Source organism: Vigna unguiculata, chromosome 4 (assembly GCF_004118075.2).
Source record: "Vigna unguiculata cultivar IT97K-499-35 chromosome 4, ASM411807v1, whole genome shotgun sequence".
Taxonomy (NCBI): Eukaryota; Viridiplantae; Streptophyta; class Magnoliopsida; order Fabales; family Fabaceae; genus Vigna; species Vigna unguiculata.
Genome location: NC_040282.1, coordinates 7741119 through 7766254, shown reverse-complemented (window position 1 = coordinate 7766254; position 25136 = coordinate 7741119). Strand labels below are relative to the sequence as shown.

General features: G+C 34.7%; 4 protein-coding genes across 4 annotated transcripts; 3 read left to right on the top strand and 1 right to left on the bottom strand.

Moving 5' to 3' along the window:
- The first annotated feature begins 4527 nt into the window (after positions 1-4527).
- LOC114181395 (uncharacterized protein At1g66480-like) lies at positions 4528-7954 on the top strand. The gene is made up of 2 exons (XM_028067839.1): positions 4528-5353; positions 7642-7954. The coding sequence occupies exons 1-2, from the start codon at positions 4790-4792 to the stop codon at positions 7735-7737; spliced, it is 660 nt and encodes a 219-aa protein (XP_027923640.1). The 5' UTR covers positions 4528-4789; the 3' UTR covers positions 7738-7954.
- A 263-nt stretch (positions 7955-8217) lies between these two features.
- LOC114181132 (inositol 1,3,4-trisphosphate 5/6-kinase 4-like) lies at positions 8218-9905 on the bottom strand. The gene has a single exon (XM_028067489.1). It carries the CDS (start codon positions 9864-9866, stop codon positions 8427-8429), a length of 1440 nt encoding a protein of 479 aa, XP_027923290.1. The 5' UTR covers positions 9867-9905; the 3' UTR covers positions 8218-8426.
- A 2612-nt stretch (positions 9906-12517) lies between these two features.
- Positions 12518-14044, top strand: LOC114180441. The gene is made up of 3 exons (XM_028066759.1): positions 12518-13292; positions 13398-13532; positions 13622-14044. The coding sequence occupies exons 1-3, from the start codon at positions 12855-12857 to the stop codon at positions 14042-14044; spliced, it is 996 nt and encodes a 331-aa protein (XP_027922560.1). The 5' UTR covers positions 12518-12854.
- A 10264-nt stretch (positions 14045-24308) lies between these two features.
- LOC114182762 (protein GLUTAMINE DUMPER 5-like) lies at positions 24309-24922 on the top strand. The gene has a single exon (XM_028069692.1). The coding sequence runs from the start codon at positions 24412-24414 to the stop codon at positions 24730-24732; it is 321 nt and encodes a 106-aa protein (XP_027925493.1). The 5' UTR covers positions 24309-24411; the 3' UTR covers positions 24733-24922.
- The last annotated feature ends 214 nt before the right edge of the window (positions 24923-25136 follow it).

Here is a 25136-nt window from a genome sequence, read left to right as displayed (position 1 = left end):
ATTTTCATTTAAGTCAAAATGTGAGTGAGTCAAATATAGACATTTCCACCAAGGCAAGAAGACACTTCTTGTTCAAGAAAAAAATGTGAGCGAGAGTTCCACCTTATTTCTATTGTGCATCTCGATCAAGTGACACTTTTTGAATGTGGGTTTAATTGCTTAATATGATAATGGAATGTGATTTATTTTCATGTTGGATACATATAAATAGTCACTAGAATATTCTATGAACAATTCTCCCATGTTAATATATGGTTACTTTAATCATTTCAAGGAATGTAGTGATATTATGAATTTGAATGAAGTTAATTATCTTGATTTAATTGTTATTAAAAGGTTAAAATATTTCTTGAACAAATTTTCGTCAAGTTTTTTCAAATAAGTCATAATTTTGGTCTTGTGTTCAAATAGGCCTCAATTTTCGTCAATTTTGTTCAATTGGGTCCTTTTTTGCTAATATCGTTTAAACCATTAACGGTCATGAATAGTGACTGCCACGTGTCATTTCGTGGTTTTTTTGAATTTTTTTTTTGAATTTTTTTTAAAATTTTTTTAAATGTCCACGTGTCAATCCAATAGCATGCCACGTGTCAAAGTCAATGTTTTATATTCAATTTGGTCCCTATATTTGTTATTTTTGTTCAATTTAGTCCCAATTTTTATTAACATTAACCAATTTGGTCCCTATCGAAGATGTGACCAAATTTAATTTTTATATCAAAGTTATAATGGTGTGAATTTTAATATATTATATAAAAATATTTAATAAAAAATGTGAATTTTAATATAAAAATTAAATTTGGTTTCAATTTGGAGAGGGACCAAGTTGGTTAATGTTAACAAAAATTGGGACTAAATTGAACAAAAATAACAAATATAAGGACCAAATTGAATATAGAACATTGACTTTGACACGTGGCACGCTATTAGGTTGACACGTGGACATTTAAAAAAATTCAAAAAAAATTCAAAAAAAAAATTCAAAAAAAAATAAAAAAAATAAAAAAAAATTTAAAAAAACCACGAAGTGACACGTAGCAATCACTGTTCATGACCGTTAATGATTTAAACGGTGTTAGCAAAAAAGGACCCAATTGAACAAAATTGACAAAAATTGAGACCTATTTGAACACAAAACTAAAATTAGAACTTATTTGAAAAAATTTGACGAAAATTGGAACTAAAAAAGTATTTTAACCTTATTAAAATATGAATAATATATAAACTGGATTTCAATTGAGGCCACAATTTTGATACAATATGTGAATCCTAATTTAGTGTATCTATAAAGTATACATGAATCTATGATATAATAAAAATATCTTTAGTAATGGTTTAAATCATATACAGATTAACACATCGTGTGGTAAGCAAAGGAAGAGAAGGAGGAAATTTTACATACTCATAATATTTGTTGATGCACAAGTATCTATAATTAGAAATACACATCTTTTCTTTTTGTTTTTTTTTTCAATTTTATCATCTTAATTACTAATTTTTAAATTTAAATATTTTTTTATAATAAAAAATAATTTTTTTAGTTTTATTATTATAGTAGTTATTTTTTGAATTCAAATAATTACTTATTATAAAAGAATTATTTTTTATCATTATTAAATTTAAATAATTACTCATAATAAATAAAATTTATTTACACGATATTGCTCATAATATTTTTGAAATAAGATCATGATAAGAATTGTTATAAACTTTGATATCTCAATTTTATTTTTTTTTATTTTATCTATAGTTATACCTATATAATTATATATACCTTTTATTTTTTAATTTTATCCTTTTAATTATATATAACTTTATAAATCATTTATTAAATTCAACCACTTTCGTTTTCTTAGCTATTTTTTAACATATTCAATTATGAAGTTTGATCAGATGTATTTTAAAGATTGGTTCAAATTATAACTTGTTGTTCATGCTAACAGGATTTAATCTTATATATTTTCCTAAAATATATATTTTTAAATTTTGTAGTAGTAATATTTGTTAATTTAGTAGATAATATTTGGTATAAGACATATTACACTTATGATGATATTATTTTCTTAAAATAATGTCATTTACAGATATATTTATATTATTTAGGGTTAAATATGTTTTTAGTCCTTCAAGTTTCAGTGAATTTTGAAATTAATTCCTTTTTGAAACTTTATACCAATTTAGTCCTTCATCTTTAGAAATGCGTGAATTTAGTCCTTCTTACCAATTTTTGTTAAGTTTATTTGACATTTTAAACGCATTTTCTGATAATATTTGAGTTAACATTAAAATGAAGATGTGTCAAACGATGTAAACAATTCAAATATTATTATGAAATGTGCTTGAAACGTTAGATAAACTTAACAAAATTTGGTTAAAATGACTAAATTCACGCATTTTTAAAGATGAAGGACTAAATTGGTATAAAGTTTCGAAGATGGACTAATTTCAAATTTCGCTAAAAGTTGAGGGACAAAAACATATTTAATCCTATTATTTATAATACTTAAACCATATATCATGTTACAAGGTTAGATCAATTCGTTACGGCTTCATATGTTTTTAGTGCCGACAGAACTACAGAGAGAAAATAAACTTACTTTAATCCATACCTTGTTCATCCTATAGTGCATGGAATATTTGTAATTTGTATTCATAAAAAGCATTTTATGGAGAAGATGTGAAGTGGGTCATGTTCCTACCTATCCCATCTCCCTTTCACAAATTTCACAATTTCATGTGCTCCTCTGAATTTTTGTCTTAGACTTCAACTTTTATAGCTTTCCACATATATTTTTCTCACCTTTATCAATGACTACACACTATAAAATGAACGTTAAAAAGGTATAGCATTGAGGTTAGGTTGAGGTTTGGTCCAAGCTATAAGCCTCCATGTCCCTACTCAGGTTTCTTTGGTACATATTTTTCAGTCTTGTTGAAATGAACGTAGTTGGTAGGTTTAGTTTGTTGAAATAGGGATGTTCCAATATTAAAACCTAAACAAGTTCATGTTTCTTCTAACTGAAAACTATTTCAGCTAAAGACGGGTAAATCTGCAGAAAGCTTTGGGTATTTTTGAAAAGCTTGTTTTGAAAAGCTTTTAGTCCATTAATGCATAGGAACTTACCGCGATTTCGGACAACAATTAGTATTTAAACATCTGAGTTACTTTAATATTGTTTCATGTGTGTCTTATTCATTCGACCTAGTTGCTTAGTAGAAGACTAGTTGTAACTACAGACATAAGAGTAGTTGTTTGGTGAGATTACTTCAGATTTGTCTCTAGACTTGGATGTCTGGTTACCAATTTGGTCAAAGGTTCGGTTTTCACTATAGTTCCGAGCCTTCCAGCATCATAGCAGCTACATTTTTAATAAGCATAATTTCTTGTTCATCATTGGTTTCCAAACATTTAGTTAATATGGTTAAACCAATGAAGTTTTACAAAGAAAAAACGATTTTGCTGGTATCACGTCAATGTTAAATATAAAGCACCTACTCTTAATGTTACCATATTATATTTGCTCATTATTAATCAATACAAGTGAGTTGATACCTTAAATTACACCACAAAAATGAAGGCTGTGGTGTGAACTTTGCTGACAGAAAGTATACAGAAACTGATGAAAGTTAAAGAGAGAAAAACTGTTTTTAATTTGAAAGTCTAAATTGGACAGAACCATTTAATGTAAGTGTGACTGTGTGAGCACCTTTATTTATGAAACAGACGTATATTTCTTAATAAAAGTTGAAAAGAAAAGTTGAAAATGTAAAAAGGCCTCTATAGCGCCTTATCCCTTTCAAAAGTTGCCTAGCATGCCACTGGTCATGCAACATATATACGTAGTTCTGTGATCGAAGAAGTACTCTATATATGTCAAAATTAAGTAAGTTTATTGAGAAAAAAATTTCTTGAAATAATATATTCTGAAAATTAATGATTGCTTGATTGCATCATCATCGTAGATTTCATTATTAAATAATATTAAAACAACAAAAGATGTAAGGCCGATGAAGATCAAAGGTTTCAACAATTTAATGTACGATAGAATGGGTATAAAAAAAATATATTAGTTATACAGCATTAATGGTAGTTAAAAAACTATATACTGAAGTTGTTTTCTTCGAAGTGATCTAGACAAAATCATATATGCAACATAGGTCACTTTTTTTTAATGGAAAGACAAGAGTTTAAGATTTGAAGTTTGGCTAAGCTCCACATCTTCAAGGAAAAAATCTTTAACGAATTAGTTTACGGAAGCAACTACTTAATTCTCATACAATTAATACGTTTTCAAAGACTTTTAAGATTTAGAAACACTAGAGTTTTGCTGAATTTGAGCGAGTCAGATAAATTCAGTGAACGAAACAAAACTATTTAACTATTTTTTTCATTCTCACTAATAAGAAAAACTGTGAATCATAGTTTAAAAAAGGTGAAGTCGTTGGTGATGAATGAGGTGAATTAAAAATGTGGTCCCATGTATAACCATGGAAGTGAAATTAAACCCCACCAAACTTAACTTTGTTCCCTGTTAATTGTATCAATGGTTTCACACCACTATTATAGATGAACCCTCTCTTCCCTTATTTGTATGGAATCTCTACCAAAATTCCACTAATTCACACACACAAACACAAACCTCGTAATTTGTCAACTTCTTATATTAATTGGAGCAACACAACCTATTTATGATACCAATATAAAGAGCAAAAGAAGCAGCACCGCCACCACCCTTTGTGGAAATTAATCACAAACAAATTCCAATCAAAGAAAAGTGAAGGAAAATCGATGGGGAACGCTATGGGGAGTAAAAGAGCAAAGGTGATGAAAATAGATGGTGAAACGTTCAAGCTGAAGACTCCGGCCAGAGCAAACGACGTCGTTAAAGACTACCCCGGTCACGTTCTGCTGGACTCTCAAGCGGTAAAAAACTTCGGGCCTCGGGCCAAGCCCTTGGAGCCCGACCACGAGCTCAAGCCCAAGAAGCTTTATTTCTTGGTGGAGTTACCCAAGGTTCGGCCCGAGCCACTGACGAGGAGGGTGCGATCAAGTGGGATCCGTGGCATGAACGCCAAGGATAGGCTTGATTTCTTGATGCTGTCGAAACGCTCCGTTTCGGACCTCGCCGTGGTGAAGCATGGGCCGGGCCCAGACACTAGTAGTGGGCCCACGAGGGTGAGAATGAGGGTGCCCAAGGCCCAGTTGGAGAGGCTCATGGAGGAGAGCCACGACGGGGGTGAGGTGGCGGAGAAGATCTTAAGTTTGTACATGGGGAACAATGCCGCCGCCGTGGACGGTGGCGCATCGGTGGTGGAGGCCCAAAAGGAGCTTCGCAATCGGAAAGCACAAAGGGTATGTTGTGTTTGTTTAATTTTGTTCGATTATTTTAATGTTGTCAATTGTGTTCTCCAATCTTTGACATTTTGTTTGAATGTTTTGCTTGGTATAGACGTGCACTAAAATTTTGTTGCGTACATACACACACATGATCCTATCTTGAGTGAATTTCGCAAAATAATTTATCTCAACATTCATTTAACATAATAATGGTTTTTTATTACATGAAGATTCATATCGTATATTTGATCAGAATAGGATCAAGGTTGTGTTTGATTCGACCTACTTTTAATTATGTAATAGTTTTATTTTATATTTAAAACTTATATTTAAATGGAAAGTTCATGAATACATTCCCAACCAATTCTAAGAATTGGACTAGAGAATATCGTAAATACAAGAATTAGAAGAAAGAAATAGAAGGGGGTGGAATAATTCCGAACATGTAAAGTCTGTTTGTTATATGTTTTTTTTTTTACTGTACAGATCTTACTATTATTTAGTTTTTGTATCATTGAGTTTTTCATAGTTTTTTTCCCTTTTGAAGAAAGAAAAGATTACAATGAATTGGATTAAATATTACCCAAAAAAAGTACAATTTTAATGCTCATTTTAGTAAACTTGAGAGACCCTTAAAAACCACACATAACTTGTTGATGTTTTTAATAATCATAAATCATTCAAAATATTTTAAAGAAGTGGCAATAAAAGTTAATAAATTGTTAATAAATTATTATGCATGATAAATAACTTGTAGTTATATTGGCAGTATATTCCAACTGACTTTTAAATTTTTTATTAACTGATGTGATATCTTAGATTGAGTTGTTCTGTTTTATCTTAATAATCACAAATTTTGTGATTCATCATTCCAAATTGCCGTTTTTCTAGTTGACCACCTGAAAGATGATATATATGGATAAAAATGAAATTTTAATGTTAAGTTTTGACATTTTCTAACTCAAGAATAAAAATAGCGGCAAACCAAAAATGTAGACAGAGATATCTTGTGAACGAAAACACAGTTGAGATAAATTAGACTTTAATTTTTATGAGTACAAATTATAGTTAATGATAGAGTAGCAATCAACTTTAGCTTGCTGATGCTAATGATAGTGTTTGGGAAAATAAAATTATATTGCAAGTTTTAACTTCTGAGGATGATGCATTCAGTCATGACTTGGGTGTTTCACGTTGTTTACGAGATTTTCTTTTCTTCTTATTTTTGTTTTTTCTCTTTTGGTTGTTCTGTGGTTTCTTCTCAAGTTATCTTACATGGTGAGTAACATGCCCTCGCCCTATTATTCTAAGTTCTCATTCATTTTTGACCATCCAATCCAAAGATGCAAATATTTACAAGTCAAACGTGTGATAGCATCAGCAGTCGGTGTTTGTTTTAATGACTTTTTTTTTTTTCAAAAGTTAAATCACACTTGTGCATTAAACTAAAACATGTTACATAAATTATTCTTCAAATAATGGTTTTACCACAGAATGATGCAATGAAAACTAAAACTCATTCCAGCTTGGTAAGAGTGAAACCATTAAAAGTCGCATGTTTACGTTTTCATACCAAAAAACGATTAAAAAAATTTCACTCAAATTTGTCAGACTTTTTTTTCAGTAAAAATTAGTCAGCAATCATATTTCTCACTTATAACATTTAAAAGAAATGCAATTTGTTAATGATAATTATCTTGGTATTTTCTAACTTTTGAATATTACTTTTAATACAAAGCACCTTTCAACAATTGTATTCATAGTAATGATTATGCAGATAAGAGTTTTGAAAGTAAAGGGTATATACGCGCTAAACTAAAATGGCACTTCATCCATTACATTTAGAAGCAACTTTATATATATATATATATATATATATATATATATATATATATATATATATATATATATATATATTTGTGATATAAAGTCTACTGTGGTTTTGGATTTTTACACTTGGCAGCACTTTCTGCATCATTGTCTCCCATAATTCATGAGGGTAATAGTTAGCATGCCAAAATGTCAACATTGTCGGTTTGTCAGCAACTATGACCAGAAATGTAGCACTAGGAATCATTATAAGTATCCTAGTTTACTAGTTGTCTGTAGCAACTCGATGAAATGTGTTGCTTGAATGTCTTTGGAAGTTGAAACCCAAGTTGGCAAGAAAAAAGTGTAGAAAGTTTCATGGTCTTAAATTCGCCTAGGATATTTGTATCTTTGTTCACACATATTAATTAGTTAATTGTAACTCTTCAGGGAATAGAGTTAATGTTCTTTATTTGATTTCTTTTGTTCTTCAGAAGAAGGTGAGTTTCAGTCCAGTAGAACATGAGGAAATTCACGAGGAATCAGCAGCACCTCAAAAGTCACTTGTCTATACTAGCCCTTCCAGATAGTCATTTATGCAGAAGCAAGCCATTATTTGTATGGTAAATGCTTCTGCTTCTGTAACAATTTAGTTTTGTTCTAAAATCTGTAGCCTATATACATAGACATGTCTATACATTTATAGATTAACAGTGCTAATATCAAATGTAATTTTCCCCCCACTGTAGTCAAATCTGGAAATGTATTTTCTAGAGACATGTGCTTCTTTAAATGTTTTCCTTGAAATTTTGGTCTCTACCTTCTTAAATTTACGAATTTGATCCCTCCACTATGTTGATTATGTAATGTTAGACCATTTATTAATAATGTTTCATTTAAAATATTAAAATTTATTTTAACAGATGAACTAAAGTTTCACAATTAAAATAATAGGAGATCAAATTCGAAAAAATATGGAGAAGAAAATTTGTAAAATCGAGAAACTAAGAAATCAAAAGTGAAATTAAGTATTTCTTAACCCACAGAATCAAAAGTTAAAGTGCCAATAATCATACCCAAAGCTTTCTTGCAAAGTTATATAACATCAAACAGCAGAAGAAACATTAGACTGCATCATTCGTAACAAGTGTAAGTATTCCAAACTTCAAACAAGAAATAACGAGTTATTCAATCTCATTTCAGCTTGATATGATCGATTGGTCTGATGCAATCATTGACATTATTCCGTGTCAAATAGTCACAAAGTTCAAACAGATAGTTATTTAGACATCCTACAGTCAAACTTATTTCTAATGGCCTCCCAGAAAGCAGGAATAGCGATGTCATCAGGAACTTCCTTAAATGATGGGAGATAGTTTACATCCACAATTACATGGTCATGAGTACCTTCCTGAATCACAACATCAAAACCAAAGATGGTAAGATGAAGCCTTCTCCTAAGCCAATTTGCAGCATCTGTAACCAACTTAAGGTCAATAGACTCATTACTTGTGATACTGTCAGCAGTGGGCATAGATTTTAAGCTATCAAACAGAAGAGGTTTGTGCTCATCACCATTAGATGATTTCATCAAAATATCGGAATTTGGTATTGACTTCTTGACAGCATAGAAAATCTTTTCACCCAAGACATAAAATTTGTACAAAGTGGATGAATGATCCACATATTCCTGAATAATAGCCGGAAGAGGAACACTTAAATTCTTAAAATCATCAACCCTGAAAACAATTGCCATCTTATGTGCATCACTGACACCACAAGCAACTTTAGGTTTCACTATGCATGGAAGAGACAATCTAGCTTCAGATAGTCCAGTTGCAAAATCAAATTCATCAAAGTTATCAACCTTACTAAAATGAGCCCCTCTGATGAGACATTTGCCTTCAGTGTTCAGTTCTACCAAGCCAAGTAGAACTTGTTGAATTTCTAGCCTATCCAACAATGGATAGACGTAACTCAGTGGATCAATCACACAGATATCCTGGTGCTGATCCAAATATTTCTGCAATGCTCGCATGTTCTGTGTAAAAGTAGGTTTATCGTCTTCAATAGATAATATTTCATCAGTAGCTTTGTGGAGAACTATGTCAACATCCTTCAGCTGAGATGATAGAGACAAATTGGATGTGAGAGGCACGAACATCAACCCCTGTTGAGTAGGACACAAAGGAAATGCACCCCTCTTTGCAAAATCTTCCACACGCGAAGGCTTCATTGTGTAACCCACAGTCACAGCATTGGTTCCGATTAATTTCTTATTTATGCGGCATATGGTCAATGGCAACTCTTCTAAGCTCTCAATCTGATGTATATTAGGATCGTGACATGAACTTTCGCCTCCAACATTCAGAACAACAATAAGCCAATTATAGCGGTTTAACTTAGGTGAGAACTCCTTATTAGAAATCAGATAAATAACACTGCCTTCATCGGTGTTACTCCATCCAGGCTTAGCCTCACTTGCAGAGTCATTTAAGGCAAAGCAATCAAGTGAGTACAGATCAGCAGTTCTTTTAAGAATACTCACCTTGTCGTCCAGAAGACCCGAGTCATAAGCAATTCCGCAATGGATTTTGGACAGGAAGAGTATGCGGGTGAGAGACTCAGTTCCTGGTCGTAGAGTGGATGCAGTTTGATCATCACCACTTTCAGCCAAGAGTACTGATTCATCCAATATCACCCCCCTCACAACACCCATCTGAAAGTGGTTGCAGAACTACCAAAACAAAAAAACAAACTATAGTTATTACAAGGTTAAAAACATAGAAAGTGGAAAAGTGTGACGTAGTTATTTCACCAAATAAGCAATGTACAAATATATGTAAATTTTTGAATCAATCTATTGAATTAGCTTCACAAAGACGAACACCATCAAACCACCCTAACTTCCATGTTTAATATAACCAATTTCCTATAAATGCAAAGTTAATGTCAAGTACAGCCACATCTCACTCAGTTTCCTTTTCATCAGAAAATGAGGAAACATCCTGCTTACTGATAGATTACTATTAGGGATGTCAAAACGGGCCAGCCCGGCCCGATTTTGACCCGATTTATACGGGCCGGGCCGGGCTGGCCCGCAAGGGTGAAACGGATTACACTTTTGAACCCGGCCCGCAAACTGGCGGGCTGGCCCGCGGGCTTTTTTCCATATGTTACATTTTCAGTCCAAAATCAGATTTCAACAAATCAGTGGGTTTTACTGCAGGGTTAGTCTCTGGTTTTTCAGAAGGGAAGGGATCAAATCTTCTTCTTCTTCCAAAACACAGTGTTGTTGCAGTTAGCAATGGATCATCGGCAATGGCGTCCCACTCCACCCCCAAATCTCTGCCCCACTTGCTCCCTCTCCCACTTCCCCTTCTGCCCCGCTCCTCCGCCCCCACCCTATCACCACCCACACCAACCCCCTCTTCCTTACGCCTCCGCCAACCCTAATTTCCAGAATTTCAAGAGACCCCGAATCCACGACAACAACACCCACCCTCTCAATTTCTCCGACGACCAGCGCAGGTTACAGCTCATTCGCGATCACGGAACCAACCCCTCTCTCCCCCACACTCAAAACGCCTTCCATCCACACGACGCCGTTCCGCCGCACCACCCTCACAATGCCCAATTCAGATCTTCCCCGCACCCCTTCCACCCTTATCCAGACCCCTCGCAATGCTTTCCCGACGTTTCCCCCGCCCCTTACCATCACACTCACGCTCCTCACGTTGGCATGCAGCCACCATAACTTCCAATTACAGGAAACCAATTTTAGGGTTACGAAAATCATAAATTTAGGTTACAAATTGAAAGAAAAGGGAACCAGAACGCAAATTACAAACAAATCTGTGTTCGTGGTGGTCGTGGCGGTCGAAATCGTTCGTCAATCGCAGTCCGATGGTGGCGCTGCTGCCCCTGCCAGCGACGTGGTGGATGTCACGGTGGAGGAGAAAGGAGACGCCGTGAATGGCCTGCACTCTGCCTTCGTGTTTCTTGGCCAGCGACGTGGGTGGAGGAGAAACGAGGGTGCTCTCTTCTGGTTTCCCAAAACGCGGGTGGTGGAGGAGGAGGAGAAGAGAGTGTGAGAGGAATGAAGGAATAAGTCTGGCAGTGGCAGAGTAGAGAAGAGACTTCAAAAAAATTAAACACTCCACCCACCTCCTGCTGCTACACTGCAAGTGTTTTTTTTTTCTATTCACTAATTTATACGGCCCGCGGGCTGGCTCGTTTTGGCCCGTGGGCTGGCCCGACGGGCCAGCGGGCTTGACGGGCCGGGCTGTCATGGGTTGGCGGGCTGAAATTCTTAGCCCCGGCCCATGCTTTTTCAGTCGGGCTGGCGGGCCGGCCCGTCGGGCCTGGCCCATTTTGCCATTCCTAATTACTATAACAAAGAATTCTTCCAAAACAAAAAATCAACTGCTCCTGTATTAATCCTTCATCGGAAAGGACAATTTTTGTTTCCCTTTTTCAAATATTTCTAATCTTTATCTATGGTTCTCAAGAAACAATGCAAGCAAAGTAGTACTAATGATGATCAATGTCAAATGTCTGTCCTAGAGAAGTGGTTCCAACTGACTTCTGAACACCAATAGCACTTGTACTTTTACACCATGGATAATGATACAATGCCCCGTTTATTTGACCCCCAAGTTACCCGCCTACGTGGCACTGAATATTTTATTCATTTTAAAGCAAGCGGTAGCAGAAACGCGTGAGAGAATTTGGAGTGAATGGTGAGGTTGTGATACACGCGCAAGAGAGGAAAAATGAGAAGTTAAAAAAACAGAACTTTGGTTTGCGGTTTATACTAAAGGCGAGAGTGCGGGCAGAGTGCGGCGACAGTGCGACGTCTGCGGCGTGCGACGACAGTGCGGCGAGAGTGCGGCGAGAGTGCGGCGAGAGTGTGGCGAGAGTGCGGCGAGAGTGCGGATTGCTGCCATAGCTTCGTGCGTCGAATTGGAAGCCCTAATTTGAAGTGTTCTTGTTCTGCAAATTAAAGGGTGTTGTGGTATGTTTTACTATCCTATTAGAAACACCTATTTTTGTGATGTTGTTCCGCAAATGAAACCATTATTTATGTGATGTTTGAGCGGAAATGAAACCCCATTATCTTCCCCAAACTGATGCTCTGTAAATCGTAAATGTTGTCGTGGATATTTAATTGAAAATGTGAACCGTTTTATGTAAGAAAAAATGCGAATTGTTTCGGCAGTTAGGATCGGGTGGGTACAAAATTGGATGTGCATTTGTGTTGTTGGATGTTGGTTTCGACATTTAGGATTGGGTGGGTAGAAAAAGCAAATTGGATTTGTGTTTTTGAATATGCGTATTATAATTGCAGGTCAGTTGACATGAGTGGCATCAGTGAAGGTTGTGAAGGTAGTTCAGGTTGTGAGGTTGGAGATTGTAGTGATATAAGTCAGGTAATTAATTTTTTGATGATTTGTAAGTTAATTTATATTTGAGTACAATAAGTTTAACCTATGGTTTTTAATATGTCTATTTGCAGATTAGTTTCAGACATTATTGTAGAACACAATATATTGGTTTGTTGAACAAGAAGTTAAGTGTGGAGCAAAAACAATGTATTCAACAAACACCATTTTGGTGGTTTGTTTTGTTGCATGAAAGAGTTAAGATTAGTCGAAACCTTCTTTGTGAGTTAAGTAATGTGTGGGTGGAGAGTAGAGGAGGTTTCATGATTAACTCCGAATTTGTATCATTTAAGTTATTAGATGTATGTGTAGGCCTTGGGTTGAGGGTTTATGGAGATAGAATTGATTTAGAGGAGGTTGGCGTTGATAGTGTTTGTAGGAAGAAATTTTCTGAAAAAAAGGTAACAATTAGTATGGTCTATAATTATCTATTGACTGAGTGTGAGTGTCTTGATGTAGAAGATTATTGTCGGTTGTACATTCTTTTAGGCATTTCTGAGTTTCTGTTGCCTAATAGAAATGGAGCAGTGTTTGTTTCACTTTTTGGAATTGTAGATGATTTGACTAGTCTTGTTAAATATAACTGGGGTGGTGTGGTTTATTCGTATTTGGTTGGTAGTTTGAGTTCTGCCTCAGTTGTTTTAAAGAAGCAATCAGATCAAAAACACTTCCATGTTGTCGGATGCGTATATTTATTGCAGGTAAGTTCGTTTGTTTTTCTCCAATATCGTGTTGTGTAGCATTTTGGTTTATTGTTATGAATGACTAACTTTGTTTGAAATGAATTGTAATATTGTATGATGTAGCTATGGGCTTTTGATCACTTCCTGTTTGTGAAGAGAAAGAGAGCAGTTATTGAATCCAAATTTCCAAGGTTGTTGCGTTGGATTGATTACAAAGTTGGAGATGTGTCCATAAGAAATAGTTTGAAAAATAATGTGGTACTTTTCTATTATTTTATCCTGCATTGTTTGTGGTTTAAGTTGTTTTTGCAATTTATTGATGTTGTTTGTTTTAAATTAAATTTCAGATTGTGCATGATCTTTGTCTTTCTAAGGAAGAAATAAGCGAGTTAGTTGTGAAAGAAGCTTTATCAAAAGGTGATGGCGAGCGTGACAAATGTAAGAGGAAAGAGTGTGGTGGAATGAAAAAGAAGGAGCAGCTTATGGGTGTAATTGAGCAGCAAGAACATGATATTCGTGAACTTGGTAGAGCGATTGCTAAATTGAAATCAACTCTGGCTGAGAGGGAAAATAGAAGTAAAGATGAATTTGTTTCTCCTGTGAATTTGAATGAAGTGGATGTTCCAAGTGAAGCTGCAGAAGACAGAAATGCAACCAACAGTGATATGTACGTGCGTATGAGGAATGATCCACGGTTACGGTTGAAAAGCCGTTTAATCCAAACTCCGTTCGCAGTTTATAGTCGGAAGAAGAAAACGATACCGAAATAGTTGTTGGAGTATCAGCAATATGTATGTATTTTGTTTTGTTTGATGGAAATGAAATATCATTTTCATTTGTTTAATTGTAACAAGACATGTAATTGAAACCTATGAAACATTAAGTTGTGTAGAATTGTATTTGTTGTGTTTTTGTTCTGTTATGGTGCAATCAATAAATAAAGACTTTTCTTAAGTGTTTGTGGTGTTATGTACTGCATGTGCAAAAAGTTAATTCGAAACGCAGAAAACTTCCTTTTTAAGTGAATCTTGAATTCCAATAACTTATTTAGGTGGTTTGGTGATGATTCACGGTGGTGGAAATATCTGGATGACCATTCCATTGTGTGGAAACCATATTTGAAGTAATAATACACTGTAAAATCAGTTGCAGTAGTGCATGTACAAAAAGTTGAATGTAAAAAGGCAGTTATGGACACACAATAGGACAGTTAATTCGAAACGCAGAAAACTTCCTTTTTAAGTGAATCTTGAATTCCAATAACTTATTTAGGTGGTTTGGTGATGATTCACGGTGGTGAAAATATCTGGACGACCATTCCATTGTGTGGAAACCATATTTGAAGTAATAATACATTGTAAAATCAGTTGCAGTAGTGCATGTACAAAAAGTTGAATGTAAAAAGGCAGTTATGGACACACAACAGGACAGTTAATTCGAAACGCAGAAAACTTCCTTTTTAAGTGAATCTTCAATTGCAATTACTTATTTAGGTGGTTTGGTGATGATTCACGGTGGTGGAAATATCTGGATGACCATTCCATTGTGAGGAAACCATATTTGAAGTAATAATACACTGTAAAATCAGTTGCAGTAGTGCATGTACAAAAAGTTGAATGTAAAAAGGCAGTTATGGACACACAACAGGACAATTAATTGGAGACGCAGAAAACTTCCTTTTTAAGTGAATCTTGAATTCCAATAACTTATTTAGGTGGTTTGGTGATGATTCACGGTGGTGGAAATATCTGGATGACCATTCCATTGTGTGGAAACCATATTTGAAGTAATAATACACTGTAAACTCAGTTGCAGTAGTGCATGTACAAAAAGTTGAATGTAAAAAGGCAGTTATGGACACACAACAGGACAGTTAATTCGAAACGCGGAAAACTTCCTTTTTAAGTGAATCTTCAATTGCAATTACTTATTTAGGTGGTTTGGTGATGATTCACGGTGGTGGAAATATCTGGATGACCATTCCATTGTGTGGAAACCATATTTGAAGTAATAATACATTGTAAAATCAGTTGCAGTAGTGCATGTACAAAAAGTTCAACGTAAAAAGGCAGTTATGGAAACACAAAAGGACAGTTAATTCGAGACGCAGAAAAGTTAGTTTTTAAGTGAATCTTGAATTCCAATTACTTATTTAGGTGGTTTGTTGATGGTTCATGGTGGTGGAATTACTTGGATGATCATTCCATTGTGTCGAAAGCATATTTGAAGTAATAATACATTGTACAATGAGTTGCAGCACTGCATGTACAAAAAGTACAACGTAAAAAGGCAGTTATGGAAACACAAAAAGACAGTTAATTCGAGACGCAGAAAAGTTCGTTTTGAAGTGAATCTTGAATTCCAATTACTTATTTAGGTGGTTTATTGATGGTTCATGGTGATGGAATTACTTGGATGACCATTGGATTGTGTGGAAAGCATATTTGAAGTAATAATACATTGTAAAATGAGTTGCAGTACTGCATGTACATGTACAAAAAGTTCAACAAAAAAGGCAGTTATGGAAACACAAAAGGACAGTTAATTCGAGACGTAGAAAACATAAATATCAGATTTTTATGAAAAGCTTAACTTTCATTACATATCATGAAATTGTTTGAAGATCATAATTAGTCGTCACACAAACATTTGTTGACAAAGACTGTAATGAATTCATCAGCATCAGCGTGATCCACTTGAAAGAGCACACGATCCCCTTCTTTTAATTGATGTTGATTGCAAAATTCCTTCCAGCCCTTCCCTATCTTCGTCGAGCGGGGTGAATCTGAAATAAGAAGTTTGCAAACTACCGCAGTATTGGGGCCACTAAGAACGACTTCATTGATATGCTTGCTCCTTATCAAGTTAGCAAATTTGGTGTTTAGGTCCTGAATGGCAAACATTTAAAAAAGAAGTATTAGGTATCCTAATTTATGTTAGGTTCACGTGTGGTTAATGAATATTTAAAACTTCACATATACCAGATGAGATCCTCGAGTTTGATATTGGGTCAACCTAACACAAAATATTGTGTCATTAAACTTTGTGGCGGCATGGCGCAAATACCTCTGCATGCTAAGTTGACTACATGTCCCTGCAAACACGGTGATCTGAAAACGGCTATTCCCAGTGTAGCTGAACTGGACATCACAATCACCGGAAATGTGAAAATCTCTTTGAATGTCCATCCAGCCATGAGTGATTCTGGGATGATCGACGTCCTTGTTATAGGTAACGAAGTGTATTTGGCCTTTGCTGTCGACCAACTCCCAATCCTCAAGAAGTTCATCCTCGAAGGCCACCGCAAAATGGCGATCAATATACGCAACGCTCTAATTTCAGCAAACATCAGTCATGGCAATTGGACAGACATTAATAATGATAAAAAACGTAATAATATTGTTCCACAATTGTACTCACCAAATTGGCGATGTGAATTGTGTTGAATGTCCACAATATATCGCTGTTGTAGCCGCTGCCCCTACTTGCCATATTTGAACAACAATGTGGGTCCAAACGCAATCTTCAAACACAAAGAGGTAAGGAGATGACTTCCCGCAATCATCAACAACCTATCAAAATTTATTAATAATACAATAACGAATAACAACAAAAGAAATTCAACAAAAAATACACTTCACAACATGCTAAGTAAAAAAAAAAAACCACATTAAATCTTCGAAAAGGGGTTTTCCACCATAACCTATCGGAGAAATGTTCGTTCCGCCAATGACCTTAATCAACCAACAAGAGAGCGCCCAACCAATGAATCGAACGCTACCCACCAGTTTTCGCGGAAGCCGCCGCCTCCAACAACCCAAACCACTCTCCACACCTCCGCTATCCGCTTCCACTGCGACCCACAACACCAACCTTTATGGAACGATAGGCTTTTTGGGAAGACAAAGCATTGCGATTCAAAATAGGTTTCTGGTTGCTCGTGCGTCTCTGGTCGAAGAAGAAAGTGCAGGGGAAGAAACGAGGGAACTTGCGAATGAATGTGTTTTTTTAAAAACTTAATCCAATGCATAGCGCGTGCAAATCACGCAAACTATCCCTTCTCGCTGCCTTCATTTCCCGTTTCCTTAAAAATGAATAAAATATTCAGTGCCACGTAGGCGGGTAATTTGGGGGTCAAATAAACGGGGCATTGTATCATTATCCTTTACACCATGCAGAGCTCGCCCTCCAATCTTAGTTAACTCAACCTTTCATACATAACTTTATAAATCCCATGTCATGATGCACTATAACAGGACATAAAATGGCTTGGTGTAGAGTGTGGACCATTAAATGCAATAACACATCTTCTATGAGATTCTCAACCCAAGACCAACATAGCCAGAAGTTATAATTCATCCAAATAAATAGTAGAAAAATCCTATTTTCCAGATTCCAAGCTTCACAAAACCTATTCATTTTCACCACGACATGAGTAATTCCACAATATGTTTCATTACTTACTCTTCATTTCAATTTAATGTCCAAACCGTTCTAAAAAATAATACCGTTTCCTCAAATTAGTAAATACCAAGTTTCAATTTTTGACGATTGATGCAACTTCTAGCAAAAATTCTCACAGATTTTCTGTACACTGTGAAACTGGGTGCGTGAAATCGACCAAAACGAACATTTGAAAAATAAAAGCAAAACAAAGTTTGGAACTGAGCAAGAACAGATGAAGCAAACGCAATGTAAAATTAGAAAATCCAAACATGCAGGCAAAATTGGAAAAATGAGGAAAAGAAGAACCACGCACCTGGTACAAAGATGTTCTCCCTCCCTCTGATTTGAGAGAATTGGTTCCCCAATTCCTAATTGGAAGCTTAATTGAAGGTAGACGAAAATGGATGCATTCTCAGATCAGAAGTTTCAAACTTTAATATGTGAACGTGTTTGCAGAAGACAGAAGAAGCAAGGAAAACCAAACAACACTGAACTCTTCAAAGCAAAAAGGAAAGCGGCTTCATCAGACGTACCTGGTTTTAAAAACAATCATAAAGTCTTCAGAAATTTTCCTATATTCTTTTTCAACTATAAAAATAGCTATTATTATAATCATATAACGCACAGTTTTATGTAAGGATGTCAAAAAAATCCGTACCCGCAGATATCTGCGGATAAAAACCGCAACGAATAGGAAATGGATATCCGCTATCCGTAGGTATGGGTATTTTGATACTCGCATGTTAACGGGGCAGGTACGGATATCATAGTATCCGTACCCGTAAATACCCGTACCCGCTAAACTTTAATTCAGAAAAATTATTACCCCACAAATGAGTCAAAACATTATGAGTCTTCATTATATTAGTAAAAACTTTATTGAAACCCTACTACTTAAGGTTTTAGCTTCTAAAGTTAGTTAAGGTTGTTGTTCTGTTATGAGATGTAAAAAGGGATCTATTTAAGAGATCTTCCCTCTCTGTTTTCATAAGGTTTTTGACACAATCATTAAGAATAAAATTTCTTTCATGCTTACCTCTACTGGCGCTTCCATTCTTCTTTCACGCCTTTCGTTCTCCTCTTTTTTCTTTGCTTTTCCCCAAATTTGAAACTCTAGGGTTTCTGTTCTGAAGAAACCAGGAGCTCTCGAGTGTTGTCTCCCGCTCCATGGTGCCAGGGTTTACGCTTTCTCATTTTATGACGCTGGGGCTACAATATGGTATCAGAGCAGGTTCATAGCCTGCTCTGTTTCCGTTGCCCTCTCTGATCTCTGTCCCAGTAGTCAGCAGCGTGCAAGAAAGGATCTTGCACCATGGAAGACAACAATAACAGCAAAGAAATAAAATCAGAGGTTAGCAGTGCAAGTCATCAATTGCAAAGATTGGATCTTGATCAATCTCTTATCCCTACCAGTCCATATTACATACATCCAGGAGAGAACCCAGGACAGGTTCTTGTATCTCCCTCTCTTAATGAAACCAACTACAGCTCATGGAGCAGAAACATGAGAAGGGCTCTCATGTCCAAGAACAAATTAAAATTTGTTGATGGAAGTATCAAAATGCCTACCAAGGATGAACCCATCTATGAAGCTTGGGAAAGGGCCAATGTTATGATTTTATCTTGGATCATAAGGACTCTTTCTCCCCAAATTGCAGAAAGTGTTATCTACATTGAATCAGCCAAAGATCTTTGGGATGACCTAAAGGAAAGATTCACAAAAGGGGATTATTTTCGTATCTCAGACCTGCTTCAAGAGATGCACTCTGCTAGACAAGGAGAAATGAGCATCACTCAGTTCTTCACTGATTTAAAGATCATCTAGGAAGAATTAGAATTTCTAAGGCCCATTCCCAATTGCATTTGCGGTAAGCCTTGTGAATGCAATCTTGCTAGAATCTTTATCAAACAAAGGGAAGTGGAATATGTGATATGTTTTCTAAAAGGGCTAAATGATGGTTATAATACTGTAAAGACCCAAATTCTGTTGTTAGATCCCCTACCCAACATGAATAAAGTCTATTCCCTCATTATGCAACAAGAAAGGCAGAACAAAGGTACGGCTGGAGCGAATACTGATAGTAAAATCCTCTTTAATACATCTGAAAGGCATTACAAGTCTCAAGAACAAAACAACTGGAGAGGTCAAGGCAGAGGCTCTAGTTCAAGGACCCAAGGAAGGGGAAGAGGTCGAAATCCCAACCATGGCAAACAATGCTCGTATTGCCATAAGATGAATCACACTATAGAGGAATGTTACTCTAAACATGGCTTTCCCCCTTGGTACAAACAAAGGAATGAATACAGCAACAATCCCCAAGAAAACAAGACTCGGGATAAAAGAGAACAGCAACAGGCTTGCAATCTGAATATAAAGGAAGAACCAAATGACAATCAGAATGTGAAAGATGAGGCAATGAAGGGCCCGACATCTGAACAAATGCAGAAACTGTTGAAGCTCTTGAACGAATCTGATGAAGCTGGACACAGCATCAATCAGATACAAAAACATACCAATTCCTCTGATAAGATTCATGAAGGTAAAAGTCTCTGGATTTTGGACACTGGCGCAACTGATCATGTTGCACAAAACAGAGAAAATTTCTCCACTTTTTTCAGAATAAAACCTGTTAATATAAAACTTCCTAATAACAGTATTGTCACTGCTAACTTTGCTGGAACAGTACAATTTTTTGCACAACTAATCCTTTTTAATGTCTTATATGTTCCTGAATTTTCTTTCAATTTAATTTCAGTTCAAACCTTGATAAAAGATTTGAACTGCAAACTAATATTTTCCTCTGAGTGCTGTCAGATTCAGGACACTATTACATCTCAGATGATTGGGCAAGCTGATTTCAACCAGGGTCTATACTACCTTAATGGCTTCCCAGTTACTGAAAACTCTAATTTCTCTCCTTGTAATAGGCTTAATTGTGCTAAAAGTGATATTGATACTTGGCATTATAGGCTTGGGCATCCTGCCCGTAGAATTACTGAACACATTTGTAAAACCTTTCCTTATATTCACTCTAAATGTTCTGATGTTTGTGATGTTTGCCACTTATCCAAACAGCACAAATTACCTTTCTCCAAAAGTGATACTATTTCTGATTCCTGTTTTGATCTTGTTCATCTTGATATATGGGGACCTATAAGCATTCCATCCATTCATGGTCATAAATACTTTCTAACTGTGGTTGATGATCATTCTAGACACACTTGGATTTTTCTTATGCATGCCAAATCAGAAACCAGAAAACTCATTCAGAATTTCATAATCCACATTAAAAATCAATTCAACCAAATCATTAAATGTTTTAGATCTGATAATGGGCCTGAATTTAACTGTATTGATATTTTTGAAACCTACGGTATAAATCATCAGAAAAGTTGTGTAGAGACTCCACAACAGAATTCTATTGTGGAGAGAAAGCATCAACATATTCTAAATGTTACTCGTAGTTTACTGTTTCAATCTAACATGCCTAAAGCTTATTGGTGTTATGCTGCTGCTCATGCCATTCATATCATTAACAGATTACCCACTGTTGTCTTAAATAACAAATGTCCTTATGAAGTTTTGTATGAGAAGCCTCCTACTTTCCTAAATCTTAGAGTTTTTGGAGCCTTATGCTTTGCTAGTACTCTAGATAATAATCGAACCAAACTTGACCCAAGGGCTAGGAAATGTGTGTTTCTAGGTTTTAAAACTGGAATTAAAGGATATGTCCTTCTTGACACCTTAAGCAGAGAGATCTTTATCACTAGGAATGTAGTGTTCTATGAAAATATTTTTCCTTATAAAAATATGAAACAGTGCATTCAGGCCAGTGGTGATCATCATGACTCAGATTTCTTACTAAAAGAAGGAAGTAATTCTCCTTATAGTAATGAAAATTCCCACCAGGTCATTCCTAAGGAAGCTACTAATGATAACATTGAGACAGAATCCATTCCTGACATTGTTAGCAACATTTCTACCGAAAGTGAAGACGTTGACATTGCTCAATCTATTAACAATGATCAAGACCCAGAAGATTCAGACCTACGAAGATCAACAAGGGAAAGAAAGACTCCTTCATACCTGAAGGATTATGTACACCAGGTGAACCATTCCATGAACCCAAAACATTTTGTAAATCACAAATCTGTTTATAGATCCAATTATCCCATTAGTTCTGTTTCTTTCACATAATTCTCTGTCTAAAGAACACCTGAAGTACACTCTCGCTGTTTCTGCTCATCATGAACCACATTCTTATACAGAAGCTTGTAAAGATAGTAAGTGGGTTGATGCTATTAACAGAGAAATAAAAGCCCTAGAAAGTAATGAAACTTGGCAGTTTTCAGATCTTCCTAAAGGAAAGAAACCTATAGGATGTAAATGGATTTTTAAGATAAAATACAATTCTGATGGAACTATTGAAAGGCACAAAGCTAAACTTGTAGCCAAGGGCTATACTCAGTTAGAAGGAATTGATTTTATTGACACATTTTCTCCTGTTGCTAAACTCACAACTGTTAGACTTTTGTTAGCCATTGCAGCCACAAAGAATTGGTATTTACACCAACTTGATGTTGACAATGCCTTTTTACATGGAAATCTTGATGAAGAGGTATACATGGATCCTCCTCCAGGACTCAAAATCCCTAAACCAGGTCAAGTATGCAGGTTGACCAAATCCCTCTATGGTCTAAAGCAGGCCAGTCGACAATGGTTTGCTAAATTGTCCTCTTTTCTTATCTCTATTGGTTTTATACAATCCCAATCTGATCACTCCCTTTTTACTAAAAATAGCTTAAGTTCTTTTACAGCCCTTCTTGTATATGTGGATGATGTGATTTTGGCAGGAAATTCTATAACAGAGATTGAGAAAATAAAGAATTCATTACACAAAGCCTTCAGAATTAAAAACTTGGGACCATTGAAGTACTTCTTGGGTTTTGAAGTGGCAAGATCCATCAAAGGAAGTATAAGTGGTTTAGTATTTCACCATCATTTATTTCTTTCGGTAATCATTAATTGTATTAACAATTTAGCTTTTTCTTTTTGGATTTTACACATAGCAAGAAATATAAGTGGTTTAGTATTTTGTCATCATTTATTTCATTAGATTTTTTTATAATAAATACAGTTTTGTGCAATGTAAAATTTTATAATGAGTTGGGTGTCTTTCATGTTTTTTTTTTGTATTATTTTATCTTTACTTTTATTTTTAATAATATTTTTTATGTGATAATAAATGATAAATAGACTTTTGTGGAATATAAAAATAACATATAATATTTGTTGTACAAGACTTGAATTAAGTATTTATTAATTATGGTTAGGTCAGTAAACTTATTTTACTAATATATTAAAGTAATATGTCCTATCATTTTTTTTAGTACATTTTATAAAATTCATTTTGATACTTAAGAAAAAATAAACTAAAGACTAGTAGCTTTTATATATATATATATATATATATATATAGCTTTATTATGTTTATTATATATTTAAGTGCCTATTTGGTAAGTAACATTAAACAAGTTTGTATAAATTCTCTCGGATGCACAGTGCGCGTAATCCAAATTATATTGTCTGAAAGTATTATATTAAAACTAAAGCAGTTTAGTTAATTGAAAATGTTAAAATGATCATATCAAAAATTGGTTCAATGTAGTCCCTTCTAACGGGAACAAAAAATTTCCGACTTCAATACTATCAAAAAATTTTGGTCTGATATTTTAATTTTATTTTATAATTATTATCTTTTTTAAAAATGGACCAATATAACACAACCAAACAATTAACTAAGCTTTAAAAGTAAAACTTCATCTATCAATATAAGATTTATTTTTTAATAGATATATTAATGCTGAGTTAAAAAATAAATTTATTTTTTAAAAATGTTAAAAGAAACTATTTGAGAAAATGAAAACACGACAATATAGTCTTTTACTTCATAATAGTACAACGAAACTTTGTGAAAATTTTTAAATCAATTTATATACATTAATAAAATAAAATATGAATATTTTATTACAAATATTATCATTTACATAGAAAAGAAATATTGATGGGTTAACAAAAATATGAAATAGACCATGCTTTAAACAAGTGTGATTTCTTTTATTGTTATAATTATACTAATTATTATATATTTATTTTTATTGAATTAGTAATGATATATATATTAAGGGAAACTGCTCATCATTAATATTTCATCCATGTAAAATCATAATTAAAAAGAAAATCTCTTTAGAAGTATATAGGGGCCCTGGTTTGACTAAAATTGATATAAAGGAATTAATCCATGGCCCCAAGAGTCAAGAAACGTCATCCAAAAGACAATATATGATGCTTCAAAACATATCAAAGAATCAACAAATATTATAGAAATTCCAACTTCAACCAAAATTTCAAGAAAAGAATATAATGAAATTTCATGCAGAATTCAAACATGTGGGGCCACTCATGAGTAACTTCACAATCCCTTCCCTTTCATCATCATCATCATCCAAACAACCATTGCGTGTCACTTTAACTTCCACTATATAAACCTCTTTCTAATGCATATATTATTGCCTTACTAGCACCCCACAACCCCAAACCCTAGCTCAAACACAAGGTAGAAATCAACAAAAAAAAAGAAGGGATTTTTCTTTTTTTTTCTTTTTGTTTTGTTGTGAAAAAATTATATCAATGGGGCATGGAAGTGGAAGCAATTACTCCTACTCCATGGCTGAGGCACCAAGTGGTAGTTTCAAAAACTCTACTTCTCCCATTCCCTACCTCTTTGGTGGGCTTGCCCTCATGCTTGCACTCATAGGCTTGGCATTGCTAATCCTTGCTTGTTCTTATAGTAAAAGTTCTTCATCAAATGCTGATGCAGAAAGAGCAAAGAGAATGGGAATGGAGGTGGATTCAGAGCCCAAGATTGTTGTTATAATGGCTGGAGAAACCAACCCTACATACATGGCCAAGCCAGCACCATCCATTCACCATCTTCAAGAACAAAACTGATTCATTTCACTCATTCAAATCATGGAGAGAAGCACAAAGAATAAAGAGAAAAAGAAAAGACAAAAAAAAGGAAAATTCTTCTTCCCCCACTATATGTTTCTAAGCTCACGTCTCATTTTCTTTGTTCATTGGCATTTATGTATATACCATTTTGTACAATTCTTTACACATATGAAGTTTTTTTTTTTTATATCAATAAATATTAATAGTTAGGTTTTGTCGGTAAAAGAAGTTGAATTCACAACATTTCGTACCCTTCTCTTCCTTTTAAATTTACTAAACCAACTTTATTATTCCAAATTGTTAGCGAGGATAATATTCATAATCTTTCCCTTCTATTTAACTACTAAGTCACGTTATCACTCCTTTTAAGATAGAACTTGTTGTATTTTTATTTTTTTCTC